This window comes from Micrasema longulum, unplaced genomic scaffold, assembly GCF_059751315.1.
Source record: "Micrasema longulum isolate JH-2025_06_02 unplaced genomic scaffold, ASM5975131v1 h1tg000376l, whole genome shotgun sequence".
In the NCBI taxonomy this organism is placed as follows: Eukaryota; Metazoa; Arthropoda; class Insecta; order Trichoptera; family Brachycentridae; genus Micrasema; species Micrasema longulum.
Genome location: NW_028277577.1, coordinates 42790 through 66808, shown reverse-complemented (window position 1 = coordinate 66808; position 24019 = coordinate 42790). Strand labels below are relative to the sequence as shown.

General features: G+C 35.0%; 2 protein-coding genes across 2 annotated transcripts in view; one reads left to right on the top strand and one right to left on the bottom strand.

The window, feature by feature from the left end:
• On the top strand, window positions 1–8310 carry Wsck (tyrosine-protein kinase Wsck). Its single transcript, XM_088225600.1, has 2 exons — window positions 1–6145; window positions 6192–8310. The coding sequence occupies exon 1, from the start codon at window positions 201–203 to the stop codon at window positions 2370–2372; it is 2172 nt and encodes a 723-aa protein (XP_088081726.1). The 5' UTR covers window positions 1–200; the 3' UTR covers window positions 2373–6145; window positions 6192–8310.
• Window positions 8311–8380: 70 nt separating this feature from the next.
• ps (RNA-binding protein Nova-1-like protein passilla) overlaps window positions 8381–24019 on the bottom strand; it is a 48639-nt gene continuing 33000 nt past the window's right edge. Inside the window, exons 5-9 of the mRNA XM_088225627.1 lie at window positions 23069–23230; window positions 19132–19351; window positions 14274–14321; window positions 12232–12483; window positions 8381–12082 (exon numbers count right to left, since the gene is read on the bottom strand). Of these exons, the coding sequence (XP_088081753.1) occupies window positions 11862–12082; window positions 12232–12483; window positions 14274–14321; window positions 19132–19351; window positions 23069–23230 (903 nt within the window). The 3' untranslated portion in view covers window positions 8381–11861. The remainder of the gene's footprint in view (window positions 12083–12231; window positions 12484–14273; window positions 14322–19131; window positions 19352–23068; window positions 23231–24019) is intronic.

Genomic DNA, 24019 nt, shown 5'->3' with positions numbered 1-24019 from the left:
GATTTGTGACTGTAGTGGTATGCGTCATTTAAAATAAATAATAAGTGTTTTAAATTTTAAGAATTAAAAGATTACTTGTAATTACATAGTACAAAATCATTATGTACATTAAGTCGATTCATCTTTTTTAAAATAGTTTATTCCGACTTTCCAATGCTGATATTTGCATCGGGTTTCAATTTTCCATAATAAATATAAACATGAAAAAACTAGCGATAATTTTATTATTATGCGGAATAGTGCCTTGTTACGATACTCTTCGAGGGGATAGTATCGGTTGTTACAATTTTGAAAATGAATTTATCAATACGCATTCCGGGGGCTCCGTCGAAATTTGTACGTCAGCTTGTGAAGAGATCTTCTACCGGTTCGCGTTACTCGCCAACGGGTCCAACTGCTACTGCGGGAATAGTCCCGGGAAGGCGATGGCGGACAGTGCGCTGTGCGCGGCGCCATGTCCCAGGGACGTGAGCCAGCGCTGCGGAGGGGAGGGCGTCTCCAGTGTGTACGACACTGGAGTCCTCGTGCCAGGACCCCCGGCCGACATCCGCATCACCAACATCACGGAGACTACACTTCGGATCATGTGGAAGGAACCAGAGGCCCACGGACCTATAACCGGCTACAAAATCAGGTCCGAAGTAACATTCACCTACGCGGATTATGTTCCTAAAGAACTGGAATGGTTCTTCTCCAGTAATATGTCTGTCGCTCAATTGGTAAACCTGCACCCTGGAACGCTGTACAACATCACTATCTGCGCCCTGTCTACCTTCGGGCCCGGTGTAGCCACTCACGCGGAAGTGGAGACTAACATCGGAGAACCTGACCCCTCGCCCCCGGAAGCGATCGTCGTCGAGAGACGCAATGACCACATGGTCATCCGAATTCCACCTGCGACTAATATGAACGGACCAGTCAGTAAATATAGAATCGTCGTGATAAATAAGGACCTCCAACAGGGTTTCCTGACGTCTAATCTTAAGGCATACGTAGAAGCTTCGGAAGAAGGATTACCTTATTACATCACCGCCGAGATTGACCCTAAGGATGTGGAAAACGATTTCATCATAGGAGATAGAGTGACATACAACGGATTTTATAATGCTCCCCTGCCACAGTCCAGAGACATACAAATAGCCGTCGGAGTAGTGAGTAAGAAAAACGGAATCACCAAGGAAAGGTATACCCACGCCAGCGATGTCGCCGTGCTCAATGTAAAGGAAGAGGAGGAAACTAACGGTCTCGTAATGGTCCTCGGAGTTGCGGTCGCTATTTGTTTTGTTCTGTTAATAATCGGTCTGGGAATGCTCATAGTGCTCCGCAGGAAAGTTGGCATTCGCAGGCGACAAAGATTATCGCAAACGATGCCTTTGAGCGGTCCGTGCATCGAAATAGAAAATTCAGGTTTCATTCCCGACGAAGAGGAGAGAGTGGATCACTACATCAATTTGAAACGTCAACTCTGGAATATTCCGAGAAACTTTCTGGAAGTAGATACGGGAACTGTAGTGGGAATAGGAAGTTTCGGGCAGTTTGTGCGCGGTAGGGTACAACACCAGGGCAACTACAAGTCCGCCCTTGTACAGGCTGTACCCGATAGTCAGCTGTCGAGAGCTGACAAAAAAACCATGCTTAGTGAGTTGGATTTACTTATCAAATCCAACGGTCACGAGAATGTAATATCCCTTATCGGAATTTGCGAAATTCCCGATACCCTGTATGTAGTTTTGGAAGATACTCGCCATTCCTTGAAGGAACTATTGCTGTCCTCTCGCCACAGAGATATTGCCAATAACAAATTTTCTTTAATCAACGAACAAACGATACTGAAATTATCGCTGAATATATGCAGAGGAATGGAGTATTTATCCAGTAAAAGAGTAACTCACAAAAGGTTGTGTTGTCGAAATATTGTTATGGCGGATAATTTGACTCCAAAAATCAGCGGTTTTGGGTTAGCGCACATTTACACCGCCTCGGAGAAGCCGGATTATACGAGATGGACCGCTCAGGAAATGTTCAAGCAGAATAGTTTCCACGTGAAGAGTGACGTCTGGTCGTTTGGCTGTCTTCTGTGGGAGCTGTTCTCTCTGGGAGGCACTCCGTACGCACACGTAGGCAGTAGGGACGTGGCAACACGGGTGGCTCGAGGCATGCGGCCAGGGCAGCTGCCCTACTCGGGGGACGAGTTATACCAGGTGTCGCTCCACTGCTGGCAACTGGACCTGGATGAGAGGCCGCCCTTCGCCGATATCGCCCACACTTTGGAGGACATGATAAGCCAAGACACATCTGGTATCATAAGTTTTACATATTATAATGGTTTTAATTACGAATCTCACAATCCAGAGTTGGAAATAATAAATTAGTGTTCTGTAATTTGACAAATCTACTTTCAGTATTTCACTTCCACTTTAAAATATTGATAAAGTTTTTCCACCATATTTTTTTTTCAATATTGAACATCTGAAAATTATGAAATACACAATATATTATGGTCAATAATCTGCAAAACGTTGTTTTTTTTAATTTTTTTTATTCTAGTAGACAATGACAATATATTCTTCAAAAATCTATTTTACTGAAATTTGATTATTATTTTAAAAATTCACCAAACCATGGCTTTAAATCTGATTGCAGCTTAATGTTTTAATGCATATTTTAGATTTGAAAAGTATTTTTGAAAATTTGATTTGACTGCATTTATTGAATAATAATAGAATTTAATAATAACTGTTGGGGTCTAAATTCGTGATGCACGGAGGGAATGCGGAAATGTTGTGAAGCTGCCCTGTTGAGTTTTGACAAAAATGAAAGCGTCAATATTCACAGATATATTATGCATAGGATCTTCACAATGTTATTATTATATCTAAGGATAATAAAATATTAACTTTGGTAAATAAAGTGTAATCGAATTGTGCACGTTTTTTCTTGACATTATTTCTTTGCTTGTCGACCGAAGACTAGTTATGTTTTCTTTTTTACTTATACAGCGAAAGTTGGTAGGAAGGGTGAAACACCCGCTCCACTTTAAAGAAGGTAGATCTACTTGATTTATTTATTATTGATACATTCTCATTGTCTTATATTGTCAACGTTTCAAGATTCTCCAAATTACAAACACACTTATAAAAAAAAGATAAGCGGTCTTTTCAGTTATGTACACACATACTCTTACACAGCTCTTATGAGAAACATGAGAGCTTGTGCTAAAGATGATTTGTTTAGTCAATGAACTGATAGATTGTATTTTTAATAATACGGATTATTGTTTGTTCGTCATTCTGCAAATGCGAATATAGACAATATAATTTTTTATGACAGTACCTCTCATAATAATTGAGTCTCAAGGAAATAATATACTCAATAAATTAAGTTTATTGCAGTTAAAATACTCTGCTTATCGCACTTCCGATAAAATAGTCCTAACAGAATACTACTACTACTACTACCATCACGCCATTTCTCCGTAGGGGTTGGCAGAGAGAATGGACCGCCACACACGTCTATCCTGGCATACAATCCTAGCCTCTTCCACATTCATACATCTTGTCATACATGCCCTTCGGTTCTGTCTGCTTTTGACATGACCAGACTTAAGATTTTGGTTTATCTGATCATGCCACGTCTTCCTTGGTCGTCCTCGTCTAACGTTGCCGTTCATTTTTGCCATATACACTTGTTTTACCATTCTCTCGTCGTCCATTCGTTCTACGTGACCAAACCATCTCAGAGACCCTTTCTTAATCTTATCAATTATACTTGTCTCAGATTTACAGTTCCATGTTTCACTTCCATACATAAGTGTTGGGACTAAAACTCCGTTGTGCACTGCCAGTTTAGCTTCGATTGACATATTTTTATTAGAAATTACTGTGCTTAGTGCTCCGTTCATTTTGTTGCCCGCATTCACTCTTCTTTCAACATCTTTTTCTACTCTTCCATCTCTTGAAAACATGCTTCCCAGATACACAAATTCTTCTACTTGCTCGAGACATTCGTTGTTTAACAGAATAAATTACGTAAAAAACTGTCATATGCTAAAAAATATACATAATTCTAGCTTTATGCTTAACCACTTAACGGGTTTAATAACACACTTATTTGAATGTGGGCATTCTCAAACGGTGTCACATTTTAACTATTTTCTTTATGACAGTTGAGATTTTTCTTTGAATAATGTAATACCATTTTTTAATTCAAATACATATATGACACATCGGCATTGCTTCAAATTGTGAAAAGAAAACATGGTTTTAGGACATGTTATTTTTGTTTTTAGGCTCTCCTGGAAATTCTGCTTTTTTAGTTATAACTATTTTATCGGATGTGTAATATTATTTTAGAATTGCAAACCCCTACAAAACAATTAAATATATACATATATTTACGAATACTTTTGTATTCTTTAGTCAAAAAAATCAAAATTATTTCTATATTGTCATATTTTTTTTATTTATTTATCAACAATATTTTGCACCCCAAAATTATAAGTGGTATGGAAAATATTAATTCATTTGTAAAATGAATGCGTTTTCCAATTTTATTCAATATTTTAGAGTGTTCCCTCTGATTGTGTTAATAATGGGCAGGAAAAAAGTAACTGAATACTCACAGAAACAGTTATATGAGTAGTTACTTTGGGAAAAGGAAATTAAAATAGTGAACTTCATAGTGCTCCATTTTTTATGGGCGTGACCATTTTGCAGTCAAGTCTAATTGAATTGTACCCATGTAGAAGGGTATACGTGATTTTGTTTATTTTTTAGAGTAATTCAACAAAAACATTTAGGAAAAGCTCTATGTTTTTTTAAATGAAACAATGCTTTCAAAAGTGACAATGAGGAAGTTCAGTGGTTTTTGTTTTGTTAATAGAGTATTAAACTCAGCCACAATAGATCTTCACAGGTCTCAGTGACATCAGAAGCTTGCATAGCACTGACCCCCACCTCTAAGAATAAGAATTATACTAAGCCAAAAAAATGTTTTCTTAATCTTTTATTTTGTTTTGTATTTCTGAAATTACTTCGCGTTTGACGTCTGAAGTTTTTTTCCGCTTCTTCTTGGTTAGTTCTGCCGATTGGTCCAATGACGGTAAGCAGATTGGAAATATATCATAACTCTCTTATCATTGGTTGATACATGTGAACATAGTTATTTTTTTCAAGAAATTTTGCTGTACAATTTAATGCTTTAAGTTTTACTGCCTGTAAGAAAACATTTTTTGTATCCGATTTCCCATAGAGCTGAAGTTCCTCATTGTCAAAGGTACCTTGTTGCTATATATACTATTTTAGGTTTAAATAACACCTTTTTTTTGTTTGTGTGGTATGTGTCTTTCTACATGGGCACAATTCAATGAATGTATAAAAATATTATATTTACTAGGTAATATTTATTATGTACACAATATTATTCTGTGGATAAAAATGTTCATGCTAATCCCTACTTTGTATTTATTATAAAAGTAGAATTACACAGAAAACAAATTTTAAAATATTATTTGATTTAATAAATAATTTAAAAACTGGTTACACAAAACTAAAGCAATACATATTTTCTCGGTGTTGCCTATTAACAAATTAAAATCTATTTATTCATTGAGAAAAAATAAAATACTTTTCTGTGATAAAATATAATTGACTTAATCTAGGTAAAATTATTCGAGTAATCTAACAATATTATTTTTTTATAGTGGTTTCATACTTTTATACCTTTGTAATAATTATTATAGATTTTGTATGCCATTCTCATTTTTATACAAAATTGCTGATTATATTTCAGAAAGCATTCCGCTAGAAATAAACTTATATGCATTTTACCGTACATTAGTTTATAGTTAAATAAGTAAGTTGCACCCAAAATGTTGCTGGTGAACGACTGTCAATTTCATGCTGTATAATTTGACTATCTTTCTTTATACCATCATCATCAAACACCCTTATCCCCAACCATTAGTGCATACGACACTGCACTGTTCAATCAAATGCAGCGTATCTCGATATCTGTTACAGGAAGGCAAGGTGGTCAGTATTATGTTTATGTGCCAGTCTAGGGGGACAGTGAAATACTTCAGTGGAAAACCACCTTTAAAAGCAAATATTTCATGTCAACCTTTCCAGGACCTCAAGCATGGTAGGTGAACGCACCAACCGCTACTCTCTTTGGCAAACATAGAAATGTAGGAGAACCACTCGATTTTCTTTTTTCAGAATTTTACCCTTTAATATGTAAGATTATATTTATCTTTTAATAGATAAAATCGAATTCCATTTGTGCAATCAAAATGGTTGTAAGATTTATTTCTGGAGCTACTTTGTAGAACAGATATTACAGATGATGTTTCCAGAAAGAAAGTCTCTATAAAATTGTTGTTATCAATATGAGAAAGTTTTTGGTTTTTTATAAAAGTAATTAATTAGCCTTAAGATATAAATATTTTATGATATAAATAGAAATATCTAGACCAGGGGTCGGCAATTAGTTTTGGTGGCGTGCTTTATAAATTGATCAATTCTTTTTGGAAGTTACAAGACCGTTGACGTCACTCGTGCTTATGATTTAAACTCAATATGTCTAATATGCAATTAAGTAATTTCTGTGATGAAAAAATACAATTTAAAACAATATTTTAATACAAAACATGCTGACTACAACATTCATTACCCTGAAAATTCTAAGTTGCAAAAAAAATAAAGAGAAATTCTTAATTGACGGCGTGGCTTCATGTACTACTGTGGTCCGTTCAAGAACTGAACAGGAACCCGCAGGGCCAAAAGAGAACACTTTGTGGACCGGACCTGGCCCGCGAGCCGCCAATTGCCAATCGCTGATCTAAATATATAATTACGTACAGAGTTAGGAAGAATATTACCATACAACCAAACATTTAGAGAATTACGTCAAATTTTAAATTTCTACATCCTGCATAACTTATTTTTATACCTTACAACTGTTAAAACAATCAATTAGAACAATATGTTTGTCTGTTTAGCATTTCCTTTAAAATTCAGACGTAAGTAAATGTATTGTTTTTTCTAACTTGTAGGTCATGTTTTCAACAACATTGCTTGCTACTTTATTAAAAAAATATTCTTGCCTGTGTGCAATAGGAATAGAAAGCACATATATATTTAGATGTTTTTATGTAAATGTACAGCACATTAGTGTAGTTGGTGTGTTTTTTATTTTTATATATTATAAGACTGGTCACTGAATATTTTATACTAAAATAATATTTTGTGTTCCCTTTTAACATTTTTAATAATTTATATAGTTTGACAAAATTGAAATTATTGACAAATTTTTAACGAATATGTAAATCAAATAAGATGTAAGACATGTTGAGGTATTCCTACTGAAAAGCTGTCACGATGCACAAATTCATGAGCGCACATTCTGACATAACTAGAGTTACGCCAATTAAAAAATGGTGTAAAGTATTTGAGATCTGCGGGCGATCCGCATCTGTCAACCTAAATTATTTGTCTCCTGGTTTTGACATTTTGATAGACTGTATACTTGACGAATCGACTTAAAGAGTGCGGTAAAGGGGAAAAATATTGCCTGGTTTATTTGTAAAATAAAATTTATTAATTTGACAATTTTTTAACACTGTTCCCATACACCGTTTCCAAAGAATAATGTATTTTTTTCTCAACTAAGAGTTATTTTAACTAATGTTAGTAAATATTATTCAAATTATTTCATTTATGGCAGATTTCCCCGATTGTTGAAATAAAATATAATTTATTTAGAATATAAATACATTGACTCTAAGGTTATAATTTAAATTGACAGCTGCATAACGGAAAAGGGAACCTTCCCTTACTCTTTACCTCTTTCCGCACATTTTCTTAAGGCTATCAGACTTTGACCAATAAAACTGTCGTTTCAACAAAAGCACTAATCAAATAAAAAAAATCTGAAGATTCAAATTCTGAAAGTGTAGTGTTATTTTATTTAGAATCTGTAAATAAAATATGTTACTAAATATTTTTAATTAATAGTATGGAAAACAATTTTGCTCGTCTTTTTTAATGTTACCTCTTTTTACTTTCAAATCCTGTACACAAATACAGTATTTTTCTTCTTTAATGACTAAATCAGTTTTATAAATATAATTCTAAGTTCTCGTATTGTACTATAAAATACTTACTCTTCATTGTATCTCTTCGGTTGGCATAGTAATAAATGCTTCCAATAGTTTTCTAGTCTCCTTTTTATTTATATATAACCATTGTAAACCGTCCATTTTTGATTTTATGTACTATGTTTTTTTGTAGTAAATAAAAAATCACCAAATAATTTGGATTTTTAATTTTCCCAGAAAAATAAATAACAAAAAAGAGGAATGGAATAAAAGATAGAAATAACCATTTGATAAGGATTTATTTAATGTTATTTAGTACAGATATTGTTTATGAAGGTACCATCTGAATTATTTTAACATAAATATAAACCATGCTGTCAACTTTTAAAGTAAAATAATAATCTGGCACGCAATTCTTAGGAACCCTATAATGTGGATATCAATTATCAATACCGTTCTCCAACACTGAATATTCAAAACCCCTAATTATTACAAACCATTTGAAACAAATAAAATATATATCAATATAAACAGAACAAAACATAAGTAACAATAAATTTTACTTAAATTCTTATTTACACATACTTATAAATAAATTTTCAATTATAATTTTACGCAACAAGAATTATTATTTATCAATCTCAACACGTGTACAGTGGGTCTGAGTACACGTAGCGGGCGCAGCGAGTAGCTCTAGCCGGCTACGCACTCGCGTCCCGCTTAGGTAACTTCATAATGCTTATAACAATAACACGCCACCTCCGTGAAGCTAAGTAACAACAAAGTGTGAGGCTGCTGCGATAACATCTAATTCCGAGGCAGTGTTACGGGTATTTAGAATTAGTCACAACGTGCCTCCCTCGGCTAACTAATGTAACAACGGGTGACGGTGATTCCATGGAAGGCGCGGAATGAAGTAACTGTCGGTAACACGGGGAGCTATCACAAACTACACGAAACGGGAGTCAATGTGGCGACGCTAGACTAAACTTGTACTACCATAGAGCGCACTTTAGTCAGGTAACTCTGTATTCTCCCGGCGCGCGACCGAGAGCCAACGTAATATTGGGTACTTAACAATTCCAACACCTAAATATAATGATCAAGAGTAGATTCATATAGATGAAAACTTTACCAATAATATATCTCACTATAATCCTATTAAACTTTCTCTATAATTAAATATAATAATGGCTTTCTTGAAAAGTATTCATCGAATATTATTCCTATACAATATAATTATGTAAGTGAATCGGAGTATGTTCTAAATAGAGAAGACAATATTATACGCAAATGATATAAGGACAATCATCATCATCATCGGATAAACACATATGTATACAGTTGGGTAAACAACAGACAGACAGACAGAGGTGGGATAGACCAAGCCGATTGGGGGGGGGGGGGGAGAGAGGGAGGGAGAGAGAGAGAGAGAGAGAGAGAGAAGTGCTAGTACAATGTGTGGGAACGGGGAGGAGGGCCGGAGAAGGGAGGACCCACACACTCCCGAATATCACAGAACAGTAAATAATGACTTCACTCGCGGTGAATGTGTGTGTGAGAGATATATATGTATATATATATCCTGAATATTTATATGCCCTTTCTGTCGTGATATACTCTCAATATTAGTAACAACTTGAATAATAACAACATTAACACTGGAATATCTAAACCTAAGTAATTATTGTACGGGCGGTGCGAGCTTCCCCGCTCCGGAATGTACTCCCGACTAACTCGGGTGACGTAACCACTAGTGCTAACCAGAAGTAAGATGAGAGGAAATAAATAACACACGAGGGTCCTTATCACATAAGATCCCACGAGACCGAAGCCTCGCTCCGATATCACAAGTACTAACAGTAGGTTCACAATCCCGTACATTATATTATTCTACATTTACAGAAGAACCAAATAGTCGCTTATCGAAATAAATAACAACTAATTTAACAACAAAAATGAGAATATAAAATATAAATTGAAAATAAAATTTGACATAGTTAAAAAGTGTAAATAATTTTTTCATCGTACCCTCTCGCGATATTCCTAATTTATCCTAAAATGAATATTGAAGAGTATAACCCGCAAGTGACCGGAAGCCAAGACGCATCACGACCGGCCGGCCAAATTGACAACCAACATTTAAATATCACAGCCAAAAGTTCAAGGCTATGTCGATGGTAGAATGATACATCCGGAAACAATAGGTGGCATCAGATATGGCAACGTAACATTTAACATCACAATCAAACCACACTTTCGAGGAATAATTTAACTACCCTTAAATAATTTAGACACAATAAAATTTTTGTACTATTCTCCGTAAAGAACTCATCTTCACAGCCACCTACTCTGAGGCGATTCCAAGGGGCGCAAATAATTGGAATTCTATTATGGCTGAGATGGAGTTGTGGGGATTTAGGTCTACGTATATACAAATGAAGTAGTAAAGACAAATGGTAGCGTAAATAGGTGAGGTGGTGAGAAAGCGCAGGAATGTATCGCAAAGGGGAAGCGGGTGATGGATGACTGCCGGCCGATCTGTGGCTCCTACTTGCTACTACTAGCTCTTCAGCTACGCTTGTATCTGCGGCCCGGAGAGTGTCCTATATTGTGCTGATCAAAACACTCCCTACATACTGAGGCAACATGAGCTACCGACGTTATTGTTTGGCACAAAAAATGAAACTAATCTGCGAAACCTACACTCGCATATGGGTAAAAATGTTCAGTTCGCGGTTAGTTAAATAATAATAACTAAACAAATACTGACGACAAAACAAATGGCACGTGAAAAGCGCAATTATTAATTTACATAAGATCCAAGTCACAATGGAACCGTCGGGAACTATATGCGATCGCCGGTAGGTTAAGTTGCCTCAATGTGTAACCTTTATTCACATATTATTCAACAATAATAAAGGAAAAACTAAGCATGCGTAGGCTCTCTTAGGCCATTTCAATTTGTGCTATAAGCTAAAATTTCAACAAATTCTAGGCACTCCCTGTAATTCACAAACAAAATAAAAGCCTGTGAGGGTAAACACCGACTACGGAGGAATCTGGCCGAAGGTGAGACGATGATAGTAGTAATGAGAGCAATTTCTTTGAGATGAACGGGATGCAGATGACGGAATTAATGACCAAAACTACATGAATAATGAAATACACACATAAATAGCTTTGTTAATAATGTTATATTATTAACTGGTTGATAGCTACCTTAACAGGTAGAAGTAAATAGTAACATAATTGTTAAGTATGTGAAATACTTAGTTTTGCATTTGATGGAAATCTAACTTGTCAGAAGAATGGGAAAAAACAGACTATTCGATATTTTCGGATAATTTCAACCTAAGGTTATGATTTTCACATTTCTCGGTAATTGGGAATATTTGACTAATTTAACAAGATATCTATATTCCTTGCATATTTTGCCTAGCTTCGTATAAAGCGGATCTTTGTTAGGCAAGATGAAGTAATTTTACTATCCAAACAGCCGAAAGACAAAATTACTCTTACGCGACTAATCGCATTTCATCTCCACAACAGTTAGTCGAGTGAGCCTTTTCATTACCAGTCTCAGAAATACAATATTCCTAATACGGGATGTAAGAATGCTAATTATTCGGTGGAGTTGTCAAATACCAATAGCAAGTTTCACTTCACAAAACTGGCCGATTCGGATGAGAGTTTCGATGGCCGGTAATGTTGGAGTAACATTTAGCGTCAAAACTCCCATAGGAATGGGCTGGTGCAGACTTTACTGCATGATACTGGAGATGTTGTTATGGCGGGCGCGTTTCATCTCTTCCTCGGCGATGCGCTGCTGGATATAATAGTGCGCACTGTTGATGGAGTTGGGAGATCCACTAATGGTGACAATACGGTTTCGTGTTCCCGGAGCAAACGTGCCCTTCTTGCTGATTTGGATACTCGCTCCGGATAGATTTTGAATCTCTATTAAGTTACGCCCGCAGGGACCTAAAATAGTAGAGTAAACTCTCATTTCAATCATCGGGTATTTGTTTTCATTATATATATGCGTTCAAGAAATAATCAACTCGTTAATACATAAATAATTATCAAAAAACATTATCCCCTGTAAAAAGTAGATAGCTTAGATGACAAACCTAAAATGGCACCAACAATAACTTCGGCAATCTCCACATTTTTGGTGTCCTTGGCACCGAGGTCTCCGGGAGTGGGGCTCTTGCTCAGGGGCATGAGTCCTGCAGGCCCGGCACCCCCTCCCGTAGCCAGCCCGAATGAGTTGTTGTTCAGGGAGATGGGGGCCACAGCCGGTTGCCGGAAGGCCTGCTCGAAGGCCACTTCAGCCGCAGAGAAGCGTTCCAGGGAACTCCGTGTTGTGGGAGATGTGTTTCCTGAAACAATTGGAAAAATTCAACTGAGGATGACAGTATCATTTTTTTTATTATTTGTGTTCGATTATCTGCATCTGATATTCTCTTTTAGGAGATTAATTGTATTCTGCCAAATTGGTTTAGGAATATGTGTAAAATTTTGCTGAAGCAGTAACAAAAAATATACAAAAATAATGTCTAGGTATCCAGAAAACAACGGATACTATTTTTTTTATTGGTATTTTATACTTTTACAATTGTAGTGTTTATTTTTTTGGTTTAATGAGTTTTGAGTGAAGATCTAGTCTTGTGGTGATATTGGAGACAATTTTTTGTGGGCATACCATAGTATTACTTTGTTGTAAATAATAATATTTAATTACGTAATAACTTGTATATTAATATAACTTATAAATTTAAAATACTTGGTACACTTCCACTTATTTATTTGAACAATTAGAGCTTTTACCCTCTAAAGGGCATCTTCGGAATATAATTACAATGTAATTCCATCAATATTATTACTGTCAATAAATAACATAAATCGAATAATATAATTTATTTTTGATCAAATAACATACCTACATATTGACTGCTTAAAACAAAAATTAATTTTTAAAAAAACTTACTTATTTGCTATATTTTGTATGTATTTTATGCAAATTCAGATCAAATTCACAAATGTACCGGTTTAATTTTTTTAAGTACTTTTGTTATAATAATACTTATTTTTTACAAATTTATTCCTCATATTTTAATGATGTTTCATTTAAGCTTTAAAAATGTCACCAAAATAACAGTACAACTAGTACACATAATAACAATAATAATTTCTCCCGCAAACAACTTTTTAAAAGTGAAATGTTGCATGTATTTCTGGAACTGCATTTTAATAAAAGGTTGCAAAAAGTGCAACACCTGTTTTGGATAACTTTATTTTGACTTTTTAGAATTCAGTAGAGTAAATTATTATGAATTACACCTATCTTTCTGTATTTATGCTGGATTGTTGGTGTATCACCCCTTGAATTATTTGTATTGAATTTTAACATGGCAATTGAAAATATCGGAACATTGTCATGGCACAATACTTACCACTAATGATTTGTTTCCTAATAATTACACAAATAATATACTATAAGTTTTGTAAGGTAATATGTGGCTAATATAACTGCCCTCGGGCACAATGAAACTTTCTAACATAGTATTTATACACATTTTGTATAAGGCCATCTAAGATAGAAATTGAACCTTGTACGAAATGATACATAATATATATATATAGGTTAGTGATATATGTAGGTATTATGGCAGGAGTTGTTATAAACAGCAAGTATTTATATAAATCAACTCTAGTGCCACATGGGATGAACTCACTTTTAATGAACTCTGATACTAAAGTATATAGTGCAATTTCTTCAAGCATTTTCAATATACTCCATCAAAAAGAATTTTGAACAAACGAAAGAAAAGAAGGATGTTATAAAGCTTTTATGAATAAATATAAAATGTATTATTTTTAATTTATGATTTTGAAAAAACATATGTATCTATTAGTTTATTGTGGTAATCTGCTCATGTTTAATTTTAAGTTATTTTTAAAAAAATGTTCCGACTATGCAATACAAAACTTAATTTCCTAAACACTACACTATCTTATTAAAAAATAAATAAAAATGAAAGCTTGAAGTAGAATTGTTAGTAATGTAATGAAGCTCCCGGAAGAAATGGATTCCATGCCTGGAGAAAGTAAGAACAATCCGGCGAGTTGACAAGTAAAGAAATAGAGACGAAATCGTCTGCTGACCTACCGATCACTGTGTCGTAGAAAGCCACCGGAGACCAGGACCCCTCTTGAGCTAATGCAAAAAAATATAATTTACACATTTACTCAAACTTACACAAGAATTCCGGTCAACGTGACTAATCCAGTCCAGACTGCCATCTGACTGACAGTCACCTGCATTCCTCAATAAGGAAGGTAATCAACTTGTCCGGAATATTTGTCAAGTATTTTCTACATATTTAAAGCAGGGAACAGTGAGAATCTTGGAGAAAAATAGTGTGGCACTGTATGTGATGCGAGAAATCTCATCCTGATTGTAAATTACACAAACAGAAAGTCAATCAGGTTTCAAACTTTGACTCGTTAAATAAATTATTTTAAAACGCGAAATACAACTCAAAATTGTTAGTATATTTATAGTTAAAATAAAGTGTAAATTTATTTTAATATTGAATACAACTTTTTAGTTGTATTAAAAATTACATTTGAAGTAACAGTGAAAAGATCCCCCAAGGGAGCTGGTGCTTACTATCTATGTACGGCCTCCGTGGTTTAGTGGTCAAGACGCTTGACTCACACACGGAAGGTTCCGGGTTGAATTCCCGGTGAAAACACAAAAAAAAAAATTCTCAAGCCGGGTGTTCTGTGATGTAATTTACAACTGTAATTGGGCCTCCTGGCCTGTTGTGCAAAAAAATAAAATAAAAATAAATTGAAAAAATGAAATAAGTATGTATTTTTCTCCAATTTTCAGAAAGGGTTAATATTAAACTTTGTAAAAAGCTTTAAGGCAGCAAATATAAAGCAAAATAACATAGATAAACAAAAATATTAAAAATAAAACCTTTTCCAGAAAAATTGCACTATGTAAACAACTAAATAAAAACAATTATACATGTATTGTAAACCCTACAATAGTGAAAGTTTGGTAAACAATGAGGAAGTTCAGTGCTGCGGGAAATTGGATAGAAAAAATGTTTTTTAAAAAATTAGAGCATTTGATTTACAGCGAAGTATCTCTTAAAATTAATAAAAATGATTTTAATATAACAGAAAATTCTGAATTACATCACAAGTTCTTCCGAATCAACCAATAATAATGTTGCCAATAATGTTTCCGGAAAGCCAAATCACAAATTAGCAAAACTCACAGACTAGAACTTGTGACATCACTGGCGAAGTAATTTTAATATAACAAAACTTTAAAAAATCATAACGCTGATAACACGATTATATAATCATATATTAAATATATTTTTTTTAATTTTTGGCTTGGTTTGATAATATTAATAACAAATAAATAAAAAAACACCGAACTTCTTCATTGAGTGGGTTAAGTTATATGGATTTTTATGCTCATTTCATTATTACAATGCAAGTGCAAAGACGATTGACTTCCCTAATATCGAGAGGTTTACTGTATGCAATCTACTGCTAACATAGTTATTTAATAAGCTAAACAATGTTTTTAAAATATGAATGAATAAATGCAGCTAAATGAAATGTAATATTTAACTGTGGAAATACAGAAAGTATCAGTAAATTATTAGAAAGGTATTTGTAAAAAATATGGGAGATTTTCAACTATTATGATTTTATCTGGAGTTGAAATTATAAATAGTTGAATTGGTCATATTTTCTTGAATAGCGTGATTTTATTTGTCATTATTTATTCCTGTACTGATTTTTTGTGAATAACCTATTGGTGTTCTCAGAATTATAGACTCCAGACATCATTTAGAATACGAAATAAATGAGATATGTGAGCAATTTCCAAAGATAATTAAAAAGATCAAATCGAAAAGCGCATTTTTGGAAATATGTAGGTACATAAGAATGGATTATTGAAAATTTAAGAAGCTGTAAAAAATCCACTTTAAATCAATAGAATAATTTAAAACAGTTATATTTTAATAAAATATATATGTTAATATAAAAAACAAACTTGTTTTTATTTATTTTATTTTAATGAATAACTCAAATTTAGTGTTTCAAATATAAAAAATTATATTACAGCTATATTTTGTTTGAATATAAACTAAATTATATATCTACCTGTGTTGTTTGATTTTTAAGGATAGATAAATTTTTTTCAAAAAGTATTCCTAAACACAAGAATCTCTCTCATTTAGAATGTTTCTTGTGCATAGTAATAATATCATAATCAAATATTTTTACAATTAATGTGTGTAATTTTCTGCATAAAGCTAAATTAAAAGGAGAATCAAAATGTTATTTAAATTAAGGCTATGATGAATAATGAGGATACAACAGTGCGTCAGTGAAGACAGAAATGTGATTACATATTATTTGTAATTAGCGTGCGTGCTGCTTTCGCTATATTGAATATTAGTACCATGTAGTAGTTAGATAAACATAAGAAAGAGGTTGGGGGTGTTATTTTCAGGCCTATGTAATATTTCCAGGTGTCTGCACTTACTTGTTACATCGGCAAAATATGGCAAACTCGACATTTGAAGTGATACACAATATTTGAAATGCAATATTACTAACGGTTGGTTTACTCACTCGTGCTATACTATATGAAATTCCCGTCCTTTGGTATTGATGGAACGAACTATCCAAGTGCCCAAGTGCCCAAGTGCGGAAGTAACAGATGCAAATAGTAAACAAAGCATTGTACGGCCATTGAAAGGCCCTCAGAATTATCCAAACAATTCAAGGCTTATAATGAAGTACTAGAATTCAAGTTAGTCTTCAGTTAACTGATAATTGCCGCAATGTCTTTCCATAGCTGTATGGAAACATGAGAACGGCGATAGTAATCCACTGTTTGAGAATGGCATAAGATTGCTGTACTGCTGAACATCTATGAGGAAACTATGGCGCATACAGCTCTAAACGACCGCTGTAGATTAATAAAAAATCCAGTAAGATGAAAAATAAATAAAATGACCTAATATTTCCCACAAAGTCGCAATCATATCGTCAGTGAACATTTGATAAAGTATAAATTCTTAAAGAGACAGAAAAAAGTTTTTGTTTTTGCTAACATATTATTAGTTAATGTACGCGGCAAAAACAGGTGGATTGCATTTTTTAGATTTTTTAGATAATAAAGCCATTTTTATTCCTGCTTGAGTTCAATAGAATGAAATATTAAGAAAGCGTGGCTCTTTGTCTGATAAACTGTAGGAAAAAAATATGGGGTCACGACTAGCAAAACAACGTAAAAAAATGAGATAATTGCTGGAATGAGCTAGTTTTTGTATGTAAAGTAGGCTTTTCTGTTAGCTATTTACTGGGATTGTAGGTAAAAATATATTTTACATTAATTAAAAACCTATTGTTGTTTAACATGAACCGAGTGTTTCACAAATAACACTTTTTATTCTTCTTTTTGCTCTCCTGTAAAAATGAATTATTTGGTAATGAGCCCGTTTTTGCCGCGTATTGTTCAAAATACCGTACAACAGAAATGTGTATTAAAATACATATACTGGTATGTTCAAATATGTCCGGAATTTGTCAAAGATATTGGTAATTTTTTTTCTTAAGGTTGGTAGGACCGGACCGTCATGGACATACAATAAAAAAAATGTGAGAATTGTCATCTAGTTTGTTTGGGGTGGCTGTGTGAATAAGTGGATCTTTGGTGTATTCTGCAAATTTGACTGTGCCAAAATTAGTTGAGCAAAGAATTTACCTTAAATTTTGTCTTCCCAATGAAATTTTACGTGCAAACGCGTTAAAAATGTTACAAAAAGCCTATGGGGAGTGTGCTTTGTCAAAAATGCAGGCGTACAAAGTGTTTAAAGAGGGTCCGTGGTGTATGAATACGATGTGGAAACAAGTCCACAATCTTCGGAATGGCGCTTGCAAACTGAGCCAAAACCAAAAATACCACGCCAAAGTTGCTCAAAAATCAAGATGATTTTGACTGTTTTCTTAGTTTATCATAGTGTTGCGCACTCGGAGTTTCTTCCAACGGGCCAGACGGTCAATAAGGAAAATTATTGAGGCGTTTGAGGGAGAATATTCATCAAGAAACATACTCTTAACTGGAAGCTCTATCGTCCCCAATTCCACCTCAATCCCAAGAAAAGCAGGGTAGTTTTAGACTGGAATAAATTGCCAAGTCTAGTTGTCCATATTCCATTTTGGTCAACCAGTTCAAAAACCGTTTGGATGCTTTGTTGAAGGAAGAAGAACGCAGACAAAAGGCAGTACACGAGATATAGGTGCATCAGCAAAGGCTGCCTGCCGATAACAAATAATAATAATAATAATAATAATAAAGGCCAGATTTATGGAAAGTAAACTCTTGATTTTTGCATCACAATAATGCGCTGTCTCACATAACGTTGTAAGCGATGATTTGGCAAAAAAAACAATGTAAAAGTTGTTTACTGATTTGACTCCATTGAAATTCTTCCTGTTCCGTAAACTCAAATTATCACTTCGCGGAAAGCATTTGGACTCGATTGAGGTGATAAAATAAAATTCGCGAAGGGAGCTGAAAGCCATTCTGGAATCGACCTGCGAGAAGTCGTATGGAGATAAAATAAACGTTGGCATATGTATATTACTTCTAATGGAGATTACTTTCAAGGGGATAAAATAAATATTGATGAATAGTTCAGCTAAAGTTAGTTTTTTACAAATTTTGGGTCATACTTGAACATAAGTTATTTATTACATAGTCCATGGACGATGCCCTGAAGCGTAAGACTGATCATCTTACCTTCATGTAACAAAAATGATCAAGATACACTGCGTTTGGTGTACCAATGCAGTGCCCTATGCACCATTAGGTGCGGAAAGGTAATGATGATGATGATACATATATTAACAAAAACAAGTAATATGTTTGACGACATTTATCACTAGGAATAATAACTCCATTGCCGCTTCGCACTCACCGAGACTGACTTGTCCGATGGGGCCGAAGACGCTGGGCGCGGGCGCCTGGTCGGGCTGCAGCGAGGGGAAGTAGGGCAGCGAGGGCAGCGTCGGCAGCGAGGGCAGGGAGGGCAGCGAGGGCAGCCCCAGTCCCAGCACACCGTGCTTGGCCAGCAGTCCCAGCGCCGCGCAGATCTCCGACACGCCGCTCTCCGAGTAGCCGCCGCCGCGCAGGTGCACCTGCTGGGGCAGAGCCTTTCACCCGGTTAAGTTACGTTCACTCTTATGTGATTATGTATATTACTCTAAGGTGACATAGCGTAATTTGCATGTGAAAAGAAACCGGAATGATTTTTTCCGCTTTTTTAACACATTGAATAGTGATTTTTCTGCTTTTCATGAGGAAGTTCAGTGGTACGGGAAATTGGATATAAAAATAAAGAAATTTCTCAAAAATGAATAAAAAAATTCATTAAAATAAACTACTTGGCAACATCACGGGTTTAAGTGATCACGTGTTTATAATAAGCAATAAATATTAGTGTTGTTATGTTGTAGCAATCAGCAACAGATTTTCAGTTTCTGGGGTAGCCATGTTTTTTGACATTTAGCGAGTACAAATAATTTGTTTTTATAATTGTATTGCGTTCAACTTTTAAATGTGAGAAACACTCACCACCCAGAATTGTGTATTTTCAAAATTACAAAACTTTACAACATCATAGCAATGATAATACGATACGTAAAAATATTTTGGTTTTTTTTTGCTTAGTTTGATAGTCTATTAATAAATATACAATTTTTTTTAAAAACCACTAAAATTCCTCATTCCGCATATCTTCTAAAAAGCATTCTGAAATCAGTTTGGCTGGCACTTTGAGATGTAAAACATTTGCATTGCTCAAGTTGGGAGCTCACTATATTAAGGCTGTAGTCTGGTAAAACGAACACAAAATTAGGAAATCATACAATTTTTCCATTTTAAAACTAATGTTTTTTTTTAATCGCGCAATAATAAAAACATAAATTAGAAAAAAACAACATTTTTTAAAGGTATTTCTGTTAAAAAATATATAGATACCTAATTGCAGTCTAAATTTGAAATGGCGTAATCTGCCAGTCTAAAAGCAATTATATTTTAGTTACATAAAATTTTTCAGTGTATTTTTTAACAGAAATACCTTTAAAAAATATTGTTTTTATCTAATTTGTTTTTTTATTTTTATATTATCGCGCAATTAAAAAAAAACATTAGTTTTAAAATGGCAAAATCGTATGATTTCCTAATTTTGCATTCGTTTTACCAGACTACAGCCTTAACAAGCCAATCGCACTCTGCGATCCTGTAACGGCTCTAGCTCATACCCTGAGAAATAGGAGAAAATTTATCAACTATTCTACAAATTCTCTGAATGTACCGTCCTTTCCCATCAAAAAGAACTAGTGTTGCCTTTATAATTTATATAAGGCATTCTGCTAAAATACATTAAGTTTAAGTTTACTGTTTGGACTCAACACATTGATCGCCAATAGAATTTTCGTAAAATGTCCAAAAATGTTTTTACTGTTATTAGATTGAAAAACAATTATTTAATTTGTTTTGAGGTATTTTTGAGGAGATTTTTGAGCGAGATAAGAAGACTGTCGTTCCCGCACATGGATTTCATATGGTTCGGAGTTCGGATCTCGGGATGCAAACAGTACAAACGTCGAAAAGGTCTCTAATTCTTATGCGGCGCGAAATTTAAACAACGAAATGAATTATTTTTAAGCGTTTGGTCCAGATTTGGTAATATTGAAATAAAATTAATAGTCAAGCCCGGCTTATGGGCTTCTATGGAAATACCGCCACTGACCAAAAGTTATAAAACTCGTTGGATAATAGTATATCGCAGATCTAACTTATTTCTGTTTCAAGGACAATACAGATGTAAGATGAGACAGTAATAGGCGTTCAATACATAAGATGCTCGAGAGAAAATCATTCATATTTTGTATTTAATGTGTGCACAATAAGGGTCTAGAACCGCCAACTCATCCATGCAATAACTGACAACTCAATCGAGTATTAGCACAAAATATATATGAAAGTTGCTGGAAAATAAATATTAGAAAGAAGTTAATATGAACATATCGCTAGCCAAAACCAACAGTGAGATATCTTTGAAGAACATTCTTAGATAATCGGACTTAAGAGATGTGCAGAGGGTCTGGCAGAATTGAATTACTTGAAGTTGATTATGAATACTATATTATCAAATAGGTTAACTAATTTCAATATTTTATTATTTGAAAACATTAATTAATTTAATTTATTAATATATCACGTGTGATTCAAAATTGGAAATTTCGGTTTTATCTCATTGTTACTTTGGGCCAGCGATATGCATATTTGAAGTATACTCTATAATAATAATAATATCACGGGGTAATTAATGCAACTAGGTAACTTCAAAATCAGTATTTTTGAGTTACCCATTAAAACACATATTTCCATCTTCCTCCACGAACGTCACAAATAAGCAAGTAGTGAGTCATTACAATCATATCGCGGGGTCATTACTACAACTAGGTAACCTCAAAATCAGCATCATCATAATGTGTATTTAATGAATCACGACTTGCCTATTCGTAGCATTCACGGAGGAAGATACAAATGTGTTTTTAGTGGGTAACTCAAAAATGCTGATTTTGAAGTTACCCAGTTGTAGTGATTAGCCCGTGATATTATGTATGATGAAAAACGAAACTGACCATTTATGTGATGAAAGTTTCTAGTGAATATAACAAATGATTTAAATACATTGAAAATGGTGTACCAATACAGCACCTCAGGCACCGTTAAATGTAAAGAAGTATGAAAAGAAGAAATAGGTAGCAATTGTATTATATTACCTGTCTTTCTTTTATTTGTTATTTCAGAGAGAAAGCGACTTGTACACAGAGTTCCTAGCCTAGAAAGAAGAACCTCGGGGTGCGACTGTGCCGGCTGCGGGTTGTGCAGGTGTGAGGTAGCGACTAGCCTACAGTACAGAGACCCTAGCGTAGAGAGGGGTGGCTGACCTTGATGTGATCTAAAACCTGGGGGGGTGACGTGCCGACTGCGGGTTGTGCAGGGGTGAGATAGCGACTAACCTACAGTACAGAGATCCTAGCGTAGAGAGGATAGTGGCTGACCTAGGTGTGGCCTAGAACTTGGCCGATGACTGTGCTGGCTGTAGGTTGTGGAGGGGTGAAGTAGCGACTAGCCTACACTACAAAGACCCTAGCCTAGAGAGAAGAGCGGCTGACCTCGGTGTAGTCTAGAACCCGAGGGGGTGACTGCCGACTGCGGATTGCGCAGGAGTGATTTAGCGACTAGCCTACAGTACAGAAACCCTGGCGTAGAGAGGAGTGGCTGACCTTGATGTGATCTAGAACCTGGGGGGGTGACGTGCCGACTGCGGGTTGTGCAGGGGTAAGATAGCGACTAGTCTACAGTACAGAGACCCTAGCGTAGAGAGGATAGTGGCTGACCTTGGTGTGGTCTAGGACTATGCCGGCTGAAGGTTGTGGAGGGGTGAAGTAGTGACTATCCTACAGTACAAAGACGCTAGCTTAGAGAGTAGAGTGGCTGACCTAGGTGTGGTCTAGAACTTGGGCGATAACTGTGCCGGCTGTAGGTTGTGGAGGGGTGAAGTAGCGACTAGCCTACAGTACAAAGACCCTAGCCTAGAGAGAAGAGCAGCTGACCTCGGTGTAGTCTAGAACCCGAGGGGGTGACTGCCGGCTGCGGGTTGTGCAGGTGTGAGGTAGCGACTAGCCTACAGTACAGAAACCCTGGCGTAGAGAGGAGTGGCTGACCTTGATGTGATCTAGAACCTGAGGGGGTGACGTGCCGACTGCGGGTTGTGCAGGGGTGAGATAGCGACTAGCCTACAGTACAGAGACCCTAGCCTAGAGAGAAGAGTGGCTGACCTTGATGTGGTCTAGAACCTGGGCGGTGACCGTGCTGGCTGCGGGCTGTGGCGATGTAAGGTTGAGTGTGAGGTTGAGACTAGCCAGAGCTCCCCCATTCACCACCATGCCACCGAGCCCGCTGCTGTTCAGGGAGGACGTACTCGAACCGAACGCGTGAGCCTGTAATGGTCATCATAAGGTATGAATTATTACACCTCACTCGACAGCGAGAACAGAAAGAACTCTAGCTACCCGCCTACTATCTATATTACCTTCTCATATATTAACAAAGTGATTCATTTCAATAAAGAAACTCTAACAGTAGTCTTTCAAATTACATGTAATTTTGAGTTCTATTTAAATATGTGTGTAAGAATTATATATTTCAATAATTTTACAGTAATAGCTGCCTTTGACTTCTTTATTACCTACATCAATGATTATTGTCAATGGATGAACAAAATTTTCCTATTTTAAATAACTAAGTGCATGTGTATTAAAATGTCAATGTGTTGGTACAGGTATTAATAACTTTAAATATTAATTTCACATATTGATATTATATAAAAATGTTGGTATACATATACTACATACTTATTTAGTTCATAGTGAGGTATAGGTATTTTGTAATGCAAGGTTAAAAATACAATTTTATTAAACATCCCAAAAACACATATTAACTAACAACAAAATTCATGCAAAAAATACAATCAATGACACAAATAATATTCATGAAAAAAATATCAAATAAAAATTCCAACAAATCTGAAAAATATAAAATCTGTTAAACAAAGGAACTACGGCTTAGTAATATGTTGATCAAATTTTAGTTTTTTATAAAAAAATGATTTGAAGAAAACAAGAATTGAAAAAAAAGGATTTTACAGAATTTTTTATTCAATTTAAAAAGATATTGTACTCGTGCGAAAATATTTAAACAATGCCAGGAGTTGTGTTTTAGTATTTTTT

Bases quoted from the DNA above. Each gene is read 5' to 3' on its own strand.
- Wsck (XM_088225600.1), top strand. From the start codon at position 201: ATGAAAAAACTAGCGATAATTTTATTATTATGCGGAATAGTGCCTTGT.